General features: G+C 42.1%; 1 protein-coding gene across 2 annotated transcripts in view; it reads left to right on the plus strand.

The window, feature by feature from the left end:
* mdga1 (MAM domain containing glycosylphosphatidylinositol anchor 1) overlaps positions 1–18,484 on the plus strand; it is a 186,578-nt gene that overhangs the window by 144,409 nt on the left and 23,685 nt on the right. For both annotated transcript variants that reach the window (XM_084367268.1, XM_084367269.1), the window contains exons 12-16: positions 3,953–4,133; positions 4,243–4,266; positions 6,598–6,750; positions 6,918–7,079; positions 14,535–14,665. In XM_084367268.1, coding sequence (XP_084223394.1) covers positions 3,953–4,133; positions 4,243–4,266; positions 6,598–6,750; positions 6,918–7,079; positions 14,535–14,665 — 651 coding nt within the window. The remainder of the gene's footprint in view (positions 1–3,952; positions 4,134–4,242; positions 4,267–6,597; positions 6,751–6,917; positions 7,080–14,534; positions 14,666–18,484) is intronic.

The following is an 18,484-nucleotide window of genomic DNA, read 5'->3' on the forward strand; positions in this document are numbered from 1 at the left end:
TTTGAGCAGCATGTAAATGTTTATCCTGATGAATGTAAGCGTAAGATGGTGTTTAAAGTGCACTTTACATTTCAACATGTTACTGCAAACCATGAAAAACATACATGTTATGATAATGTGTGTTTTTATGTAATCGGTTTTGGTGCCAGATGAGCAAATATTTTATTTTATTTTATTTAAGTTAAAATTAGCTCCGCCTCAATCAACAGTGGAATGCTGCTCACACATTAGTAAATCAACATTAAGCATCTAAAGAAGTTAAGCAGTAAAGTACATTTTGCTGATAATATTTTTATACTTGTAATGGAGTAGTTTCACATTGTTGTATTGGTGCTTTTACCTAAAGAAGAACTATAATGTGTTTTTTCTTTCCTTCAGTGTGCCATATTGGTCCTCCTGCATGTAAAAATTCTTGAAAGTTAAAAAGGTCGAAGTCCGCACCAACACAAGCTCCTCTCTCCCACAGAAAACACTGCTCCTGAAACGCCTCGTCAGTGGTCCTGCCTTTAATTATGGGACTTTGTGACCTCACACTACGTTACAGCGTCACACATTTGCATAATTTATACCCTAGTGGCTAGTTTGGCACAGAAAAATGTATTTAGCACAGTTGCTTTATTGTTGTTAGCAGATCTGGCTCAGACGTGTGAGAGCTGACCAATCAGAGGAGACAGTATGAGAAAACTGATGCATTTTTTGAGCATTAAATAATGTAAACCTATTCTAGTAGTAACCCAAATTAAAATTATAAACCTGAAAATGCACGTTATATATCTCCTTTAAGTCAGGGATCTGAGTACTGGGATTTTACTCGTGAAAACTTCAACAAGACCCATAGCTGTTTAAGAAATCTAAAACTCTGACCTTTCCTTGATGTGACAGTCTCTTGAACCAAAAGGTCACTTTTCTTTAGGAGAGGCAGTATCCTGTTATGCAACACTCTGCTACTAAAGTCTTCGTTATGTCTCCTCTTTCTGAATTTCTTCAAATGACTTATGAAAAGAAAATCGAAATCACTCCAACTACAGTGCAAGTAAACAGGAATCCTGTGTGCAAATGGCAGGTCTTTCATTTCCTCTAATAAATTTGGGCTCACAGCAGCATCACAAAACAAGAACTTGAGGATATCATATATGTTAAGAGGGAAAATGTGGTTGATATTTTCGAAAAAAATATAATTTCACCAGCATTGTGCAAAATATTTCATAACTGGAAAAAAAGGGTAAAAAATTGGAGCCACTGAACTGGAAACAGCCAGGCTAGCACTGAAAAAAGAAGATTTAACAGCCATTAGTGGCGCAGGGCCTGGTGAGGAGGGAAGGATTTGATTCCAAGTGTGTTGCCGAGCACAAACATGCAGGGATCGGGCTCTGGATGCCATGTGGGGCTCGCACTATAATTGGAGTCGTACCAAATTCTTTGCAGCCTGAGCAGGAGTCACGATGGACATAGGAATGATCATCTCAGTGCAGCTAGGTTTGAGTTTGTGGTGGTGGGTAGACAATGGGAATAGCACAAATCAACTTGAGTGTCAGACGACAGGAGGAAAAGCTGAATTCACTGTTGTGATGTCAGGACATATTAGTGATATGCAAAGTTATAGAATGCCACCGTGCCTCTATGACTTACCAAACTAATACTCTTTGGATTGGATGAGCCGAGTAGAAGCAGAAAAGCAAGCAGACACATTTAAAACACACATTTATTGCATAACAGTATTCTTTTTTCTAACTTTAAAATAATTATCCCACAATATTGGAATGGAAAAATGTGTAATTTGTGATGACTGAAATTAAAATTAATTTTCAGTGCAATAAATCAATCAAAAAATGTAGCTGCTATATGTTGTTCTAAATTCATGTTGCATATAATCCGCACAAACTTTGTTCCACTCTGATTGCTCACCATGTGAGGGCTCTGTGCTGTCGACATTTAGCATACACACACACAAGCACACGTACACGCACAATCAGACACGACGCACATGTACACACAGAGACACTTGTGCTGCATGCATTACCTGATAATGGCATGCTGTGGGTGTACTAAGGTGTTATGGTGGAGTGGCTGACCTAATGCATTAGATTGAGCTCACTGTCAGGTCTTTAAGTAGCTGGGATCAGAGGCAGATACACAGCTAATGGATCCTTCTCTCCGTGGGTGGAATAACACAGCAATAGCTGTATTAAAAGTGGTGCTAGCGAAAAAAACCCCACCCCTGACTTACCTTTAAAAAAATGAGGAGACAATTGGACCGGATCACATCTTATTTCATCCATTTTTATTTCCATTTTCACGCACTGCCAATTCAATTTATTTAATACTGTTTGGGAATCAAACTTTTGTAAGTAAAGGTAGAGATATCATAAATGACTGACTCTCGGGGGAGACGTGCCGACACAGAGGGGAATAGAAGAGGAGTCAGATCAGTTCATATAGAGCAGTGCACTTTACTGTAGGTCTGAGCACAAAGCTATTACTTTGTACCCATTTGCTTTAGCGTTTGCATTTTATTGATGTCTATGTGGGTGTTTCTTATGTGAGTTTATGTCCAGTATATTTATCGATCTTTGTGCCCATATGAATGGCCTCTTGTATTGTATTGTGTGTGTGTGTGTGTGTGTGTGTGTGTGTGTGTGTGTGTGTGTGTGTGTGTGTGTGTTGCTGGCATGATTTGCTCCATGACTCATTGCCAGCTTGTGAATTGTTTTGGATAAAAGATGGGACTGAAAACATGTATAGCTTAAACATATACTTATAATCAAAGTCCTGGGGTACAGTATGTTGACTGGCTATATGCCCAACGCTGGCTGTATGCCCATAGCCAATTCCACTGATGTTAAATGGAAACACTAATAAAAAAGTAAAATAATAATATGATTCGGTGATTAATAGGGTGTGTCTCAGGGGAGAATACAAAACTCAGAGCGTGCCACCCCAGCTGTTTGTTGAGTATTGTTAATGTGCATTGTTTTATTTTAGCCTATTATTGGAGGCACAATTTGGTTTTGAGAACTCAAAGCAGTAAACATGGAAGCTTATTATTGTGTTGGTTTGGTCCCTCTCTGGTGTCTTGTGATCGGCAGGACTATTAATTTCTTAAATGCACCTTTTGTAGGAATTGCTTTAGATAAAAGTGAGTGAATCTGATGTAAGACACAGGGATCTAAGAAACTGTGAGACACTGTAATGTTGGTAACAAAAGTATATGAGAAATGGTAAATCATCATGCCATCCTTGCATACTTCAGTATGGACCTGACCCTGGTGTGTGTAGATAAATTGTTGCTTCATCAACACAAAGCGCATCTGTGTTCATAAGTTGATGGTTTTAATGAGTTAAGCTGACAATTATCTGCCAGGAAAAGTATGAGTGGATCTTTAACCCCAAATTAGACTCTGTTTGCCTGCCTACGTAAAATTGCAGAGTATTACCAGTGTAGGAGCAGTTCATATTGCAGTTAAAACTCTCCAGATGGGAGATGAGCCGGAGCTTTGTGTTGTTACCTGGGGGAATTTCCCCTCAAATGGTTGACTTTTGATCAGCAAACATCTTGATATTTTGGCATATCAAAATAAGGAGGCTAGGTTAAGGATGCTATTATGTAAGTACGGGAGGAAAAGGGGAAAATAGATGGAAGGCGTGCCTGACGGTATTGACAGCCCCATGTGTGACTCTCACTTTTTTTCTGCCTCACAGTCAGATCTGCTGTTTTCTGACAGTCATGTTTTTTACAAACTTGTTCACATTCTGTGTTTCCAACAACCAGGTGCACCTACATGTCTGTACAAAATAACAGTATAAGTAAACCTACATTAAATAGGAGAGCTGTTATTATACCTGGGTGGCCCACCCAAGTAAAGTGTATGTGTGGAAAACACTGATATTTGTGAGTTTACGTCTTAATGTTCCCTGTTTGTGTTCTTGTGTGTGTTCACCTGTACGAATCTAGAACAAGCAGGGCCTGTTTTCAAAGCAGATAGACCTCAAGGGTAAGGAGCCAGAGAAGGGCATGCTGATGTCCAACACCATCTCAGACCTGAGAATCCCTTTGTCCTACGAGGTCCGACTGGCCCCCATCACCACCTACAACACTGGGGACTACATCAGTCGCATCATACAGTACTCAGAGCGTGAGTCTAATTTTAAACGTTCATAATTTTCTAAAGATATCACCTTTCATATCCATCGACACAGTTTGACTGTGCATACCTGATTGTTAATTGATATTTTTTCTTACAGCCTACACCTATCCACGCTCTTCAGGTAAGACTTCCCTCTTCACCACCGTCTTCTGCTCTTCCACATTTCACTTGCTTGTTGTTGTGAGCTGATTGATGGCGGGCGTTGAAGTTAGGAAGGCACGTTGAACTTCGGCGCAAGATAATTTATCTTGTATGCTGCAAACAATGCCAGCATAAGTTTTCCAAGACAAAGTTTGCCATGACCCAGCCTCGACCTTAACTAAATCTCATTGCTAGGGAGGAGAACAGCTGAAGAGTACGACGTGAGAAAGCAACTGATGGCTAGAAGCATGCCCGTGACATTTGTCATCAAAGATTGCAGATTATTGGAGGATATCAGACTGGCTGATGCGTTGATTGGTTATATTATTGTATGTGAGGGTTACATATTTGAAAAGCGGTAGACAAAACTATATGTTACACATCGCCTTGAACATGTACCCCCCTCTCTCAGTCTCGAAGTCTTGCACTCACTCCCGCTCTCCCCCCGCCTCTCATCCTCTCCCTCTCTCTTTCTCAGTCAATTGCATCTTGTCTATTTTCTTCATTAAGAGATACGCAGCATTTTTCTGGCAGGAGTGGCAGTTGGCTCCGCCAGGGTGAGGCAATTAAAACAACAGCAGATTGGAACAGACTGCGAGAACAACAGTGCAAATTGAAAGGAGCGCATGTAGTGGAGCAGGGTGTGAATAGTAATAGATTAGCTTCCTGAAAGAACGAAGTGCACACACACAAGCAATCCTCATGGGGAGCGCGAGCCATATGCATCTGCAGCGGACTGTGCGAGTGTCCGGGAAGCCTTCACTGAATCTGTCAGCTTGGATGGTTTTCGATAGCGGCTGCTTAGCTCGCTTCGATTTTCATTTGTTTGGCAAGTCTCTGATAGTGGTAAAGCCCTCCAGATGGGCTAATGAAGGTGACAATGCCATAGAGAGAAGCCCGTCTATCTGGCTTAACAAGAGACATCAGCAATCAAGGATGCTGACATTCCCTCAGAGGTCTTTCTTTGATGCTTTCTTTCTGTATGTGATAATGTGAAAAATCCAAAATCTGACTTCAAAACATAAGAATTGGAGGACATACAAAGAATCCCGAACATCCTAGAATATTACTTGTCATGTGGATGCATCCGATCATTGCTTCCCCTAAGCTTTGTTGTGATGATAATTCAAGTGTCAACAGCAGGTTGGAGACAGGTAGACCTTGGCATCTAAATTCAAGAGGTTTATTCAGGAAAAATGGTCTCCACGAGAATCCATGTACTGACATTCTCAGGCTTGATGTGCTCACTATTGCGGGGTTTCACACAGATGCTTCTAAATAAGAGATAACCTTTGAGACACTTTCCATCCTGACGAATGAATCTAAGCCCAAACTTCCCCTGTTTAGAGAAGTTATAGCTTTCTTCATTAAAAACTTTTCATCCCGATTTTTGTCTTTTCATGTTTATTAGCAGCAACAGCAGGATTTTTTTCCCCAAGATTTTGCAAAAATGGACCCCAAAGGCAAAACACTCAGGCAGGCAGGTAACAGAACAAAAGGCAAGCTTCAATGCAACCGTGAAGTCCAGGCAGAAAAGTCTGGCAACAAAATACAGACAAGGAACGCAGAGACGTGAGATGAAAACAGACAAACCAACAAAGAGTTAAGGGAAAACATAGGCTTGGATACTCAGGGAGTGATTTACTCATGGAACACAGGTGAGCAGAAAAAAAAGGACGGGGAAAACAGACAAAGACAGGAAGTGGAATGTAACATGACACATGAGGGTAAACTACTGCTGTACATTCTTGAAATTTGACTGTTTGAAACACTCCTTGAAACAAGCTGAGAAACACAACCTTCAGTGTAAACCAGAGTTCAGTAGATCAACTGTTCTTCCTCCAACATGTGTTTATCGTCTTCTCCACAATATCTCCAGGCTACATACTTTGTTCTGTCAGAAGTGTTTTCAAAAAGTCAGTTTTTTTTTTTGTTTTTTTTTTCACTCTTTACAGTCGACACCGCCTGACCTCATCATGATTACTTTTAACATTTACTGCAAGTGGGAGTCAAACATCAAGAATATGCTAAATATGTGAAATCCACTTCAAGCTCACATTATATTCCCTTCCGCCTACATTGTGCCTATCACTTTGTCTGTAATTGCCTGGCTGTCTGATCTCCACATTTGAAGTGCATACCGCAGAGGTTATTATACAGCTGTATTGTTGCTGTTCATTTCCTGGTCACAGTGGGTGAAAAGAAAGAAACGGCAGGTTGTGTCGCTTTTAGTTTGTGATGTCAAAATTCTGACGTGTCACTGATCTGCTGTCTTTTCCTCTCCTGTTTTTTCACCACAAACACACCCCAGACCACGTGTGTGGTTTTGAGGATGAGCGGATCTGTGGTTTCTCTCAAGACCGGAGCGATGTCTTTGACTGGACGAGGCAGAATCACCTGACGCAGAATCCCAAGCGATCTCCCAATACCGGCCCGGAGACTGACCGCAGTGGAACCAAGGAGGGTGAGGAAACGGGGGGGAAATCATTTTATGTTAAGCTTCAGTTCTGTGATTAGTAGTCGTAGCGGTGCATTGACAGAACTAATTAGAAAATAAAACAAAACAGAAATAGATCAATCAAATTTGTGTTCCAGACTCTGGATGATAGAGCGTTGTCTTGTTGCTTTCAGGTTACTACATGTACATTGAAGCGTCGCGGCCGCGTGTTCCCGGGGACAAGGCTCGTCTGCTTTCTCCACTTTACAATGTGACTTCAGTCAGAGGCCCCAAGGGGTCCGGCAGAGTCCCGTACTGTGTCTCCTTCTACTACCACATGAAGGGCAAACACATTGGTGAGTAGCACAGCGTAGGATGATGCACATAAACATACACACGTCTTCTACCACGTGAGAGCATCCATAGAGCACAATGACATGATATACAGGAGAGAGTATGGTCGCACTCATATCGCTGGGCTTCTGTCAAATGCTGAACTCTGTGCCTGACCCTCGCGTGTAGAGCTTGTCAGACACGACATCATAGGTGTGTTTGTGTGTGTGTGTGTGTGTGTTTGTGTGTGTGAGAGTGAGGGAGAAGAGGGGGTCGCAGTGTTACCAAAGTTCTGTTTGTACATGTTCCTGCTCGTGTGTGTGCGTTTGTGTGCGTGGAGGTGGCTGAAGGGGGCAGTGGGTGTGTGATTTATGGCAGTGGCAAGTCACAATCAGTCATTTGGGGGAGCTGTTCATCATAATATGCTCTGTCACACAGCTAGAATGCATACATCTTGTAGCCTACACAACTGCACACACACACTTTTACACACACACACCCACATGCATCCTGTACAAACAGACATGTATCCCCCCCCCAAAAAAAAAAACACAAAGTAAAACTAGTAAATACATGAAGGCACGCCTACTTTTGTTCACACACACACACACACACACGCCCACACAAAAACACACACACACACACACACACACACACACACAAACACACAAACACAAACACACACCCATACACAAGTTGATTTATGTGTCCTGAGCCCAAGCATACAGGTTTCACAGTAACATTTGTCACATTCTGACCCGTCCTGCCTCCTAAGAATATTACAGTGAATATAAGGGCACAGTGTTTTGTGTGTGTGTTTGTGTGTGTGTGTGCGTGTGTGTACAGATGTGATTATGCGATAAATATGTGTATTTACCTGTACGGATGAGAGAAAAGGCATGAGCAATGGTTTGTTGGTTGGTCTGTAGCTCAGTGGATCGGTTATGATTAAATGACCCCACAGAATGAGTCCTACTGACTTTGTTGTCAGCTGACTTTTCCTCTAATGCCATCATGAGGTTGACATTTTTGGTTCAGAGTCAGATAGCTTGACAACTGTCGGACGGATCTTCATGAACTCTACAACATATTCATAGAAGGTATATCCCAACCACATCTCTGACTTTGCCTCTAGTGCCACCAGCAGGTCACTGATGCTGTGGTGTATCTCATCATCTATGATCTACATGACGGATTGGCACACAATTTAGATATCCACGGTGCAAATCTGTCCTGCTGACTTTGGTGATCCTCTGGTGCCACCATTAGATTGACTTTTCAGTTCTTTATTTGAATATCTAAACAGCAACTGATAGACTGCTGCTAACTTTTGGTTCAGAAGTTTGATAACCTCACTTTTCATCTAGCGCTCAGCTGCCCAAAGTGAGCCCTGTGGTCCACTGCTCAATTTGGCCCACCAGATATTTGAAGAAAAAAAAAGACAGAAAACAGAAATAAATCAATTAAAAAGAAATGTTGTAATGTTTATGCTGTGAGGTAAAAAATGCTCTTTAAATATTTTGAATTTTGAATTATTAATTCATTAATTCATCAGCCAATTAAGGGAATTTGGGATCTTAGTAACATTTTGCATCGTAACAAACATTAAAAAAAGGTGCTCGCGTTTGGCCCCAAGCCCACCATTAAGTTTCAGTTTTGGCGCTTCAAGGGAAAGAGGATTGCTGATCTAGCGTCTTCGGCTGGTCAAGATTTTGTGTCATGCAATAGTTCAGTTCGTGAGAAAATACCTGCAGCACTCCCATCAGCCTTAGACGAACTTCGAGTTTTGTTAATTAGCAAATGTTTGCATGCTAACACAGTAAACAAACCTCTTGAAATTGGTAAACACTATACCTGCTACACACCAAAATGCTTGAATTACTCAGCTTTTTTACTAGGAGAGAAATAAATCAAACGCATTGGAAAGTTGAATATAACTTTCTCTTCCACAGGCAGGCAGTGAGACTACAGACATAGATCTGAACCCGTTTGAAAAAGCACCCACGTAAGCACAAAGAACCATGAATGCACACAAAAGCACTCCAATGTCCAGAGTTATTGATTCATTTCTTAGTATTATTATTATTCCCGGAAATGCAACATATGAAAACAATTCGAAGGTCGTTTTAGTTTGGACCTCTGTCCGCAATAAAACGCGAACAATTAAAACACAAGTGGCTGAATCTCTCTTTCTTCTTATCACATGAAGAACTGTCCCTGAGCTGGCTGACATCCTTAGTTTTGCTAAGCTCAATTTTCCCTATACACACTGAATTTCCAAGCATTTTATATGGTTATACGGTCTGGGAGCTGTTTTGGAAAACAGTCTTTAAGTCTAGACGGAGGTCTGAAATGAGAAAAACAAAGATAAATTTCCATATTCAACTGGCATGGTGTGGATGTACTCTCAGATAAGCCAGAAGGACACTGCCTGCCAAGCAAAAGACAGCAGGATATCAAAGTGATCCCCTAAAAACTGGGAGGCTCGCTAAAAATCAGAGAGGTGGTTTACCAAACTAGACCCATAGTTGGGTGAATGCATTTAATTTTCTTGCTCCTTCTCACTGCTCTCTGGCAGTTGTCTCTGTGAATCACTTCATGAGCAATCTGTTGTGGATACTAAAGCACTTACTTGAACATTTTTATTGTGCATTTTGCTCAAAGGTCTTCTAGCAATGAGACAAGACAATGCTACATCAGTCACACAGCGCTTGCTCACAATTAGTCTATTCTGTTAGCAGTTACGCCCAGCCTCCGCTACATGCCCTCCCTCAATTTACTCTGTTGTTCTCCCAGTCTGTTCCAATCTGTTGTCACTTTAATTGCCTTACCTTGGCAGATCTCACACTCCTGCCGGGGAGACACGGTGTGACTCTTAATGACAAAAAGAGACAAGATGTGGATAAGACAGACGGGGTCAGTGCGAGGAGAGATGAGATGAGAGGAGTGAGGGGAGAGCGAGGATCGGCCAGCCTCGTGGGGAGAAAAAAAAGAGGGTTAATGAAGACGGTGAGAGAGGAATGTAGAGAAAAGAGACGGACTGAGAAAAAAGTGCAATAAGAAAATAGGCGCAAGAAAGAATAAATATGAGGAGGCATGAAAAGGAGGTTAAAAAAAGGCTGAAACAGAGAGCTGCAGGAGAGGCCATCAGCTCGTTAATAGTCAGAGGTAGTGAGAGGATGCAATAGATAGTCCTTTATGTTGAAGTACTGAAACTAGTTTTAATGTACTCCACTGTATAGTGTTAGAGTACTGTAAAGTGTTAAAAGGGCTGTATATGTTGAAAGCCTTCCGGTACTTTGACACAAAGCAATTTTTAGAAATGCTGTTGAAATGTTGCACCTTCCCAACCCACATATACATGTTGGCAATGTTGTAGCCGGAGCGTTATGTGAATATGAAACAGATGAAAGTATTCTTTAAGGAAAGAAAGCTCTTTGACTGGTTTGGACTCGAGGTGTGAAATAGGCCGACGCCTCAAATAAAGACCTTCCCATGTGATGTGTTTCTTTTTTTGTTCACCTTAATGTGTTTCTCTTTGGGCTTCGCTGGCAGCAACAATAAACCACATTTAATTAGTTTTGCTTGGCACTGGGTAGTATTTTAGACTGGCTCAGTTTTGTGAGCGAGTGCCACTGGCAAGCTTTACTTGGAATCACCGGATTATTTTCACTTCAGAGTGATGGAAAACAAATTAGAGTTTGAGTTATGTATTATACCTTTATATGTCGTTCTGGATTACACTTGTATTAAGTAGGGCTTTTAATTAGCTTGCTGTGTGAATATTTACAGTTGTGTAAGCGGTATGTATTGCCCATTTCACATACTGTAGCCGTCTGATCTTAATAGCAAGTTTTAGCTTTCCTGTCTTTTCTATCTTTTTCTAGATGCGACTCACTGTTAAAAAAGTGTCTTCCTCCAACGTTTTAGCTTTACATTCTCATTTTCAGGAAAACATTTGCTTTGGATTTAGCTAAATCCAGATTTGTCCCATTTCTCATGCTCCTGAATTGGTTATTTACTCAGAACTTTAAATGAAATGCTCTGGCTTGTTGTTTGGTGGCAGAAGCCAGACCACGGACTGGGAATCTTCGTTCTGTGTGCACAGATTAACATAGCTTTGGCTATTCTAACCAGCACTAGAAATGGAGGATGTGAACCCTGTTCAGGTGCAGATGAGGGACAGAGGGAGGGCTGATCGATCCTTGTTCATCTGTTACTATCAACTGAACATATAGTATAACTCATTTGATGTCAAGTATGGCAGTGTGTGTGTGTGTGTGTGTGTGTGTGTGGTTCTGTCCGTGTGTGGCTGTGTATCTCCACCGTCCTCCTCGCTCATGATTCTACGGACAAGTAGCCCTGATAGAGCTGTGCCTTCTCCTCTGCCTCTCTGACACTCTTACCAACACACTCTGCTTTACCTCAGTCCAATCAATAGACTGCTTATCAGACTCCTCTTCCCTCTGTCAGGCATGTGTGTGTGTGTGTGTGTGTGTGTGTGTGTGTGTGTGTGTGTGTGGGTGGGTGGTGATGGTGAGGGTGCAAATAGATAGTAGGTGAGAGAGAATGGGAGGTGAGTGATGGAGGAGACAAGGAGGCTCAGATATGTGGGGGTAGAAAGAGAGTGGGCTGAGCAGGTGAGAGTGGGCTATACCAGCCAATGTCTCTCTCCATTATATAACTATATTACAGTGCCGCCCATGTCCTTTCAAATTTAACGTGATGAACAGTTGCATGTGACTCTCTGATGTGGCTATTCCAGCTTCAATATCAGTGCATCATTTTTTCCCAGGAGCTTTCTGGTGTATGGACCTGAATATGACCTAAACAGTAGATGACCGTACAAAATGGTCCTGCTGTTAAAGCAATGGCTTTGACATTTTGGGGAAATAACACTCATTTGGTTTTCTTGCTGAGAAGTTAGAAAATCAATACACCTCTGGTTCAATATGAAGCAGGCAGTCTGTTAGCTTAGCTTAGCATAAAAGCTCGAAAAAAGGGGTAATCAGCTCACCTGTGTTTATCCTAAAGTACCAAAATCTGCACCTCTAAGTAGCACGATATATCCAGGGGTTTCCGGCAATCACAAATCTGTTGAAGTGGGACATATCTAAATCACTCCGTCGTAAAGTCTGGTGAAAATATTTATAAGTTATATATGCTAGAATTATATTTCTACATATCCTTGAAAATTAATCTTCCTTTATATGACTGTGTAGGCTTTAGGCTAGCTTACATGCAAAACAACCATTCCATTTGTTTCATTTTCGCTTCACATTGATAAACACGCTTGGATTGAATGCCGTAGCGAGCCTGCCTAACCAACATACAGTACGGTTTAGGTTAAAATCACTCCATTTCTTCAGTAACTTAGGTTACAGATGTACCTATGTTACCTAAGTAACTTACATATACTTTATGTATGTAACATAACTTGGCTAGGTTAGTAAGTTTTAAAGAACTCACCAGTGACTTATCATTTTGCGCTAGGCACGAACAGCGGTTTGATGAATGAAAATCCTCTGCTTGTTCAACCCAACTGTCCATCCCTTTACAGACTTTTCACTCTTCTACTGACCTCCTTTGTAGCTGTAACAAGAGGTCGCCATCTAGCAACCAAAAGTAATTAGGGGTGGTAATAAGCTGCTTTCAATTTTTACATTTGTTTTTGTTCAATCCGATAACGAGATGTTTTCCATTCCTCCACAATTCTCATTAAATGGACACATATGTTTGGGATCTTGTCATCTATCTCTCATCAAAGAAATGGATTAGCGCATTTCCCAAAATTTCCATCTATTGCAAAACAAAAAGTAGTCTGAAATCAGTTGGTTTTCACAAATCTGACAGATTTAGATTCCAGCACATCTTTGAGTTGACACATCACGCACCCTCAACATGTTATTTAACCTCCCTGTTTGCCCCAGCGCACAGTACACTTCCCCTAGTCACACCTCTCTTGTGACAGAGTGGGAAGTTAATTACCGCCAGCCTGCTCTGCTGTTTAATTCAGGGTTTGAAGAACATTAGCCCTGGGACACACACACACACACACAAGGGAATGACAAACATTTGTGCACATACACAAACATACATCTACATGCAAACTCACAATTAAAAGCGCGTGCACACAAATATGCAGTACGTAACACACAGATACTGTGCCCCCTTCCTGCATATGTGTTTAAGAGACTGGTGGATGGTTAATGTTCCAATTAGGAGCTGGCTGGGGATCATTAAGAAGATGAATGATTCTCTCACACCTTAGAGACCTGGGAGAGGGAGAGAGAGACTATTTGGACCACTTCCTTATGGCTCCAGTGGTGTCATTCTCTCGAGCTTGTTTTTCAGGATTCAGGACAATCGATTTTCACGTCATGTTGCCACGGTAGTTACAAATGTTTTTGGGGTTTAAACCAAAGATCACGTGGCAGTGACGTCTATACTGTAGATTAATCAGGTCGATTCATCAAACAATCTTTCTTTCAGATCCTCCAACCTCTCTCCGTCTCCTTTCCATCATTATGTGTTTGACTTTCTCTTTTCCGTCCTCCTTGCTGCTGTCTCTTTGCCCCATTTATGTCAGTGTAAAATAAAACTTTCCACTGGACTGCTCATCCGAGGGGCTTCACACATTTAATTTCACCTAAATGTCATCCACATACAGTGTCTGAGCTTCGTCCAAGTATATAAAAACCCAGTGCATTGTTTTTCCCCACTTCTTATATAAACCAGGTGAAGCCATAGCAGAGCTGCGTTTTTGCCTATAAATACAGGCAGCTCAAATACAGCTGTGTGTTGTGTTCCTCAGAGTCTGGTCCCCTAGATGTTGTGAAACATATTCGTTTTTTATATGATATTTAATGTTGACAACTTGACAGCAGCCAGATATTTGGTGATGCTGGATGATTGAATTTATGCCAGTGACAATCAGTCAGCTGGCTCCTTTTGCAGTAAATTGTCGCCGGGCTGTAAAACATGGAGCAGTTTTATTGGGAAGAAGGCAGCAGTGACGATCAATACCTTCATTTTCTCTTGTGACTGTAAACAATCAATTGAACTTTTGTAAGCATGTTGGGATCTGTCATGAATCAGTCACTTATCTTATTGTACTTGGTAAAGAGGTGGACAAACGCGATTATTGGGCCAGATACAGTTAGGATGGAGGCATCTCAACTGATCAGATACGACTCCCGTCACTGTCTGTTTGTTCAGCGTGTTCACTGTATTCATTCATTCATTCATTCAGTGTGCGCTCCTTTCTGACTGTCAAGACTAAAACATATGTCTGTGTTGGTGGAAATAAGTCGTTATGTGTGGGCTGTTACGATTAAAATGTTTGGCCTTTAGATTTCAATAATCTTAAGGTCTATTACCCGCTTAACATAAATCAGTACTTAGTCTTTGCTTATTGACAGTTTCTAATGATCTGTTCTGTGTGTGTTTGTGTGTGTGTGTGTGTGTACTTTGCACAGGCACTCTCAATGTGCTTCTGAGAGTGAGAAGCATCGCCTCTGTGGACTCAGTGGTGTGGACAAAGTCTGGTCATCAGGGCCCAGACTGGAAGAAAGCATTCTTTGACATCAGCCCCAGTGGACCCTTCCAGGTAATGGCTTCGTGATTTCTCTTCGAAAACGACAACAACACGGCAGTGAAGACAGTGCACTACTTGTACTTTTAAACCAGCAGTGTTCTTTTTAGGAGCATGCCTGTTGTTTTAGAAAAACAAGTGTACAACAGAACAGAGTTTGTAGCCTGAGAGCTTGTGTTTGTTACATGAACCGGTCATCTGCTGAGAACCACACAGAGTTGGCTCAACTTGCAAATCTTTTAAGGACCGGTTTGCTTTTCCACGAGAGCCACTGTAGAGTTACATCATTCAGTCACTGTATACGTCTCCAATTTCCCATCTTTGCTAGGAACAATTATTGACTATGTTGACTCCTTACAAGTGTTGCTCCTTGCTTTGCAAGTCAGATCAGCTAGATGAGAGCTAGATTTTTAAAAATGGTGGTCACGAGTGGTTTTAGTTTGTCCTTGGTCACGCCCACCGACCCTGACATAAACGGTTCTTTGTTCTGTGTTGGTGCCACTGTGGAACCAGTTTTCCTGGCTGAGAGCCAGTTCTCGGGATGTCGAAACACAAAGAACTGGTTCCAGAGTAGGCACTGGCTCCGAACAAGCACCTGAACCACCTTGGTTGAAAAAGGTACAGTGTGCTTGTAGTGCACTGTATACTGTCTGCAAATTGAAATCAGCCTCCAGTGCTTACCTCTCGAGGGTCACTTCCACCACATGCTGACACCACTGTCAGTGCTGCTTTGGCTCTTGCTTGAAGAAAAAGGGGAAAAAATGGGTTTTCAATTTTTTATGTCCACTGTATTCCTATTTTTCCTGTCATCCCTCTCATCCCCGAGATATTTCCTCAACTTCAACCATTTCCTGGTACTGTGTCTTCCCCCAAGGGGACTGCCTCGACTGCAGCCGAGATAGAACGGGGGGATTTGTACTCTAGTGGCTGTGACGACTCAGCGGAATTCCACAAAGATTTGGGCCTGAAACTCGGCTTGGAGCTTGATTAATTTTTCACGGGAAATTATCCACAGTGACGTTTGAAGCTCCAAAGAACCAGAGAAAGTCATCAAATTTAGATTTGCTTTTGAGTCCCCTTGCCACCTCATACAGTGATGTCAGAGCTAACACATTTTAGCATCCTGTGTAATTAGCACCCCTGCCAGCACCTGAGCCACTGCAGCTAATCACAGACTTAGAATGTAAGCAGCGAGAGAGTTTGCCCACTGAAATCAATAGTATCACATTATTATTTATAAAGCCACACAAATTTGTGCGAATGGCAGTGCTAATGAAGGCGATGAAAAATGATATCTACAAATTAACCCCAAGCTTTTACAAGGGAGACTGGGGTGCATTTATCATGGATTAAATAAATGTGGGTACGGCATTTTGACATTTCAGTACTGAGGGAAGTATTGATGAATGACTTCCTTTGAGTGAACATTCAGCTCATTTTCTGCTGAATGTCAGCAGCAGGCCTATCCACACAGAAACCAGAGGATTACTCGCTTCATCAAGAATGTGCTGATTTCAGGGTGCAGAACAAGGTTTCACACCAATTTCGAAAGATCCAAGTTGTATGCATATGTAGCTACCTGCTATCATGTGAAAGAAAATTACAGATAATAAAGTTACAGTGCGGTAGCAGTGATCCGATACACCAAAGTGGTATGAATGCAAATACTGACTTTGATAAAATGAATCTGATGTTAGCCAAATGCGACCAGTCCAAATTAAATGCACTTTTGATTTAATTACAAATGTGTCCTCTTGCCTGTAGTGCTACTTATTCATCTAGATTGTTTTGCTGTGAATTGCAGAGTTTTGGAGATATCAGATGTAGAGACGTCTGCCTTCTCTTGAGTATAATGGAACTAGCTGGCACACGACTTCAAAGTGTTACAATTCGTGCAGGAGATTGTTGGTCCTCAAAGCGAAAACCAAAGCAGGTGAAACGTTAAAAAGGATTTAATTGAAAAGCTCAGCAAGTAGATGGAGTAGAGGCAGGGGTGTGGCTTGATGCTGACTTAGCTGGGGATCCGTGAGGTGGCTTGGCTGGTGGCTGAGTTGAGTGGCGGAGGCGCTGGAGCTCGTGGTGGCAGGCTCTAGGAGCGATGAAGAGAGGAGCAGGTTAGTCTCAGAAGTACCAGAAGGCAAATCACAGAAGGTAGCTAGAGATCACTCGAAAAGTAAGAGCCATGAATACTACTACGTCGAGAGTTTAACGATCTACCAGCCAGGGAAGAGAACGCCAGGCCTTTTGAGCTGGCACTGATGAGGAGATGAGCTGCAGGTGAGTGAGCCGCAGGAGCTCCCGCCAGGCAAGGACTCCATGCCCAGCCACCGCAGGAGACTCAGACACAGACACACAGCCGCAAACATACAGAAAATTTGGAGTCCATGAACATGACACAAAGTGCCAAAAACATACATGTGAATACCGCAAAAGGGAAGTCCCTCTCCAGAAGTCATGTCCTGGTTATTCAAGCTCATCCACAGACCTTGTTGTGAGCAGTTTCAGGTAGTAACTATTTTCTTTTCGTATCACCATGCACAAGGAAACCTACATCTACTCATGGATAAGAGGCTAGCTAACTGCTGCCCATACCTTCCACTAGCTGTACAGCTAACTAAGCTAACTTGCTAACAGCAGCTACAGTTAGAAGCAGTTGGCAGTACTACAAGGGTTCCCTTGTCATGTATGATTGGCTGCAAGGATACTAACTCACTAATGCCAGTCCCCTCAAATTATGTCAAACGTGATCATTAACTAATGTGAACTCTTTCTCATGACCAAGCGCAAATTAAGCTCAAGTGGTGCAACCTTCCCTAGTTTGAGCTGCATAATATTGTTTTTTTCCCCCTTGTTTAAGTTCAGCAGAAGTTCAAAGTTTTAGTTTACTGTCCACATTCAGTCAGGAGTGGAAGAAAATGGACTGGGAGCCATAACAGAGGAAGCGGCTGTGTTTGAGGACTGTCTGTTGACACATCATTGAAGTCCCTTTGGCTTTTTGGCAGCTGCGCTTGCAGTCAGCTCTCCCCTGTTGGGATGTGGCCGAGTAAACTAGATGACTCAGACCTCCTTTCTGACTGGACATGATCCTTCCTCTCTCACTCATTTTCCCCAGCCTTTTCCTCTCTTTTCTTTTTCTCTCTATTTGTGTGTGTGCCTGTGTGCATATGTGTGTGTGTACATTAGTAAGTTTACAACCCTGCACAGAGGAAAGAAAAAAGTGAGGGGAAAAAAATGATGATTGTTCTGTTTTGCGTGCCTCGATCCTCTTGTGTGTGTTTCTCCATCTCTTTCTGTTTCTGTTTTTGTTTCCCTGTCTGTCTGCTTATCTTTCTCCCTGGCCCTGTTGTGGGACAGGCGGACCGGTTGGGTCGATCCTTGCCCTGGTCTGCTTCACACCTCCCTGTCTCAGGGCTGATGACTAATGGCTCTAAAATCAACACACTCAGGAAAGAGAGTCTTCAAGTAACCAAGTGTTCATAGACTCGCTCTCTTTCCATATATCGGCGCAATCTTTACACACACACACACACACACATGCAAACACATGTTTTGGTGCATAAACACTATGTAAGATGCAGACACATGCACACATACAAACTCTTTTTTTTAAACACACACACCGGTCTCCTATCCCCTGCAGCAATTAGCTATGACAGGTCAATTAACAGGCTTATTTATGAGCAGGGGATGCCTGCTAGTTGTGTTGTAATGATTCCAGATACTCGCTGTACGTGCACGGGGGAAATTGAATCCATGATGAATGCGGGCTGAAGGTCTTAGCTAGGGGCTGCATTTGCTCTTCATTAACTATGCCTCTGCAACACCATGTTTCTT

Source organism: Pagrus pagrus (genome assembly GCF_965226575.1).
Source record: "Pagrus pagrus genome assembly, chromosome: 1".
Classification (NCBI taxonomy): domain Eukaryota; kingdom Metazoa; phylum Chordata; class Actinopteri; order Spariformes; family Sparidae; genus Pagrus; species Pagrus pagrus.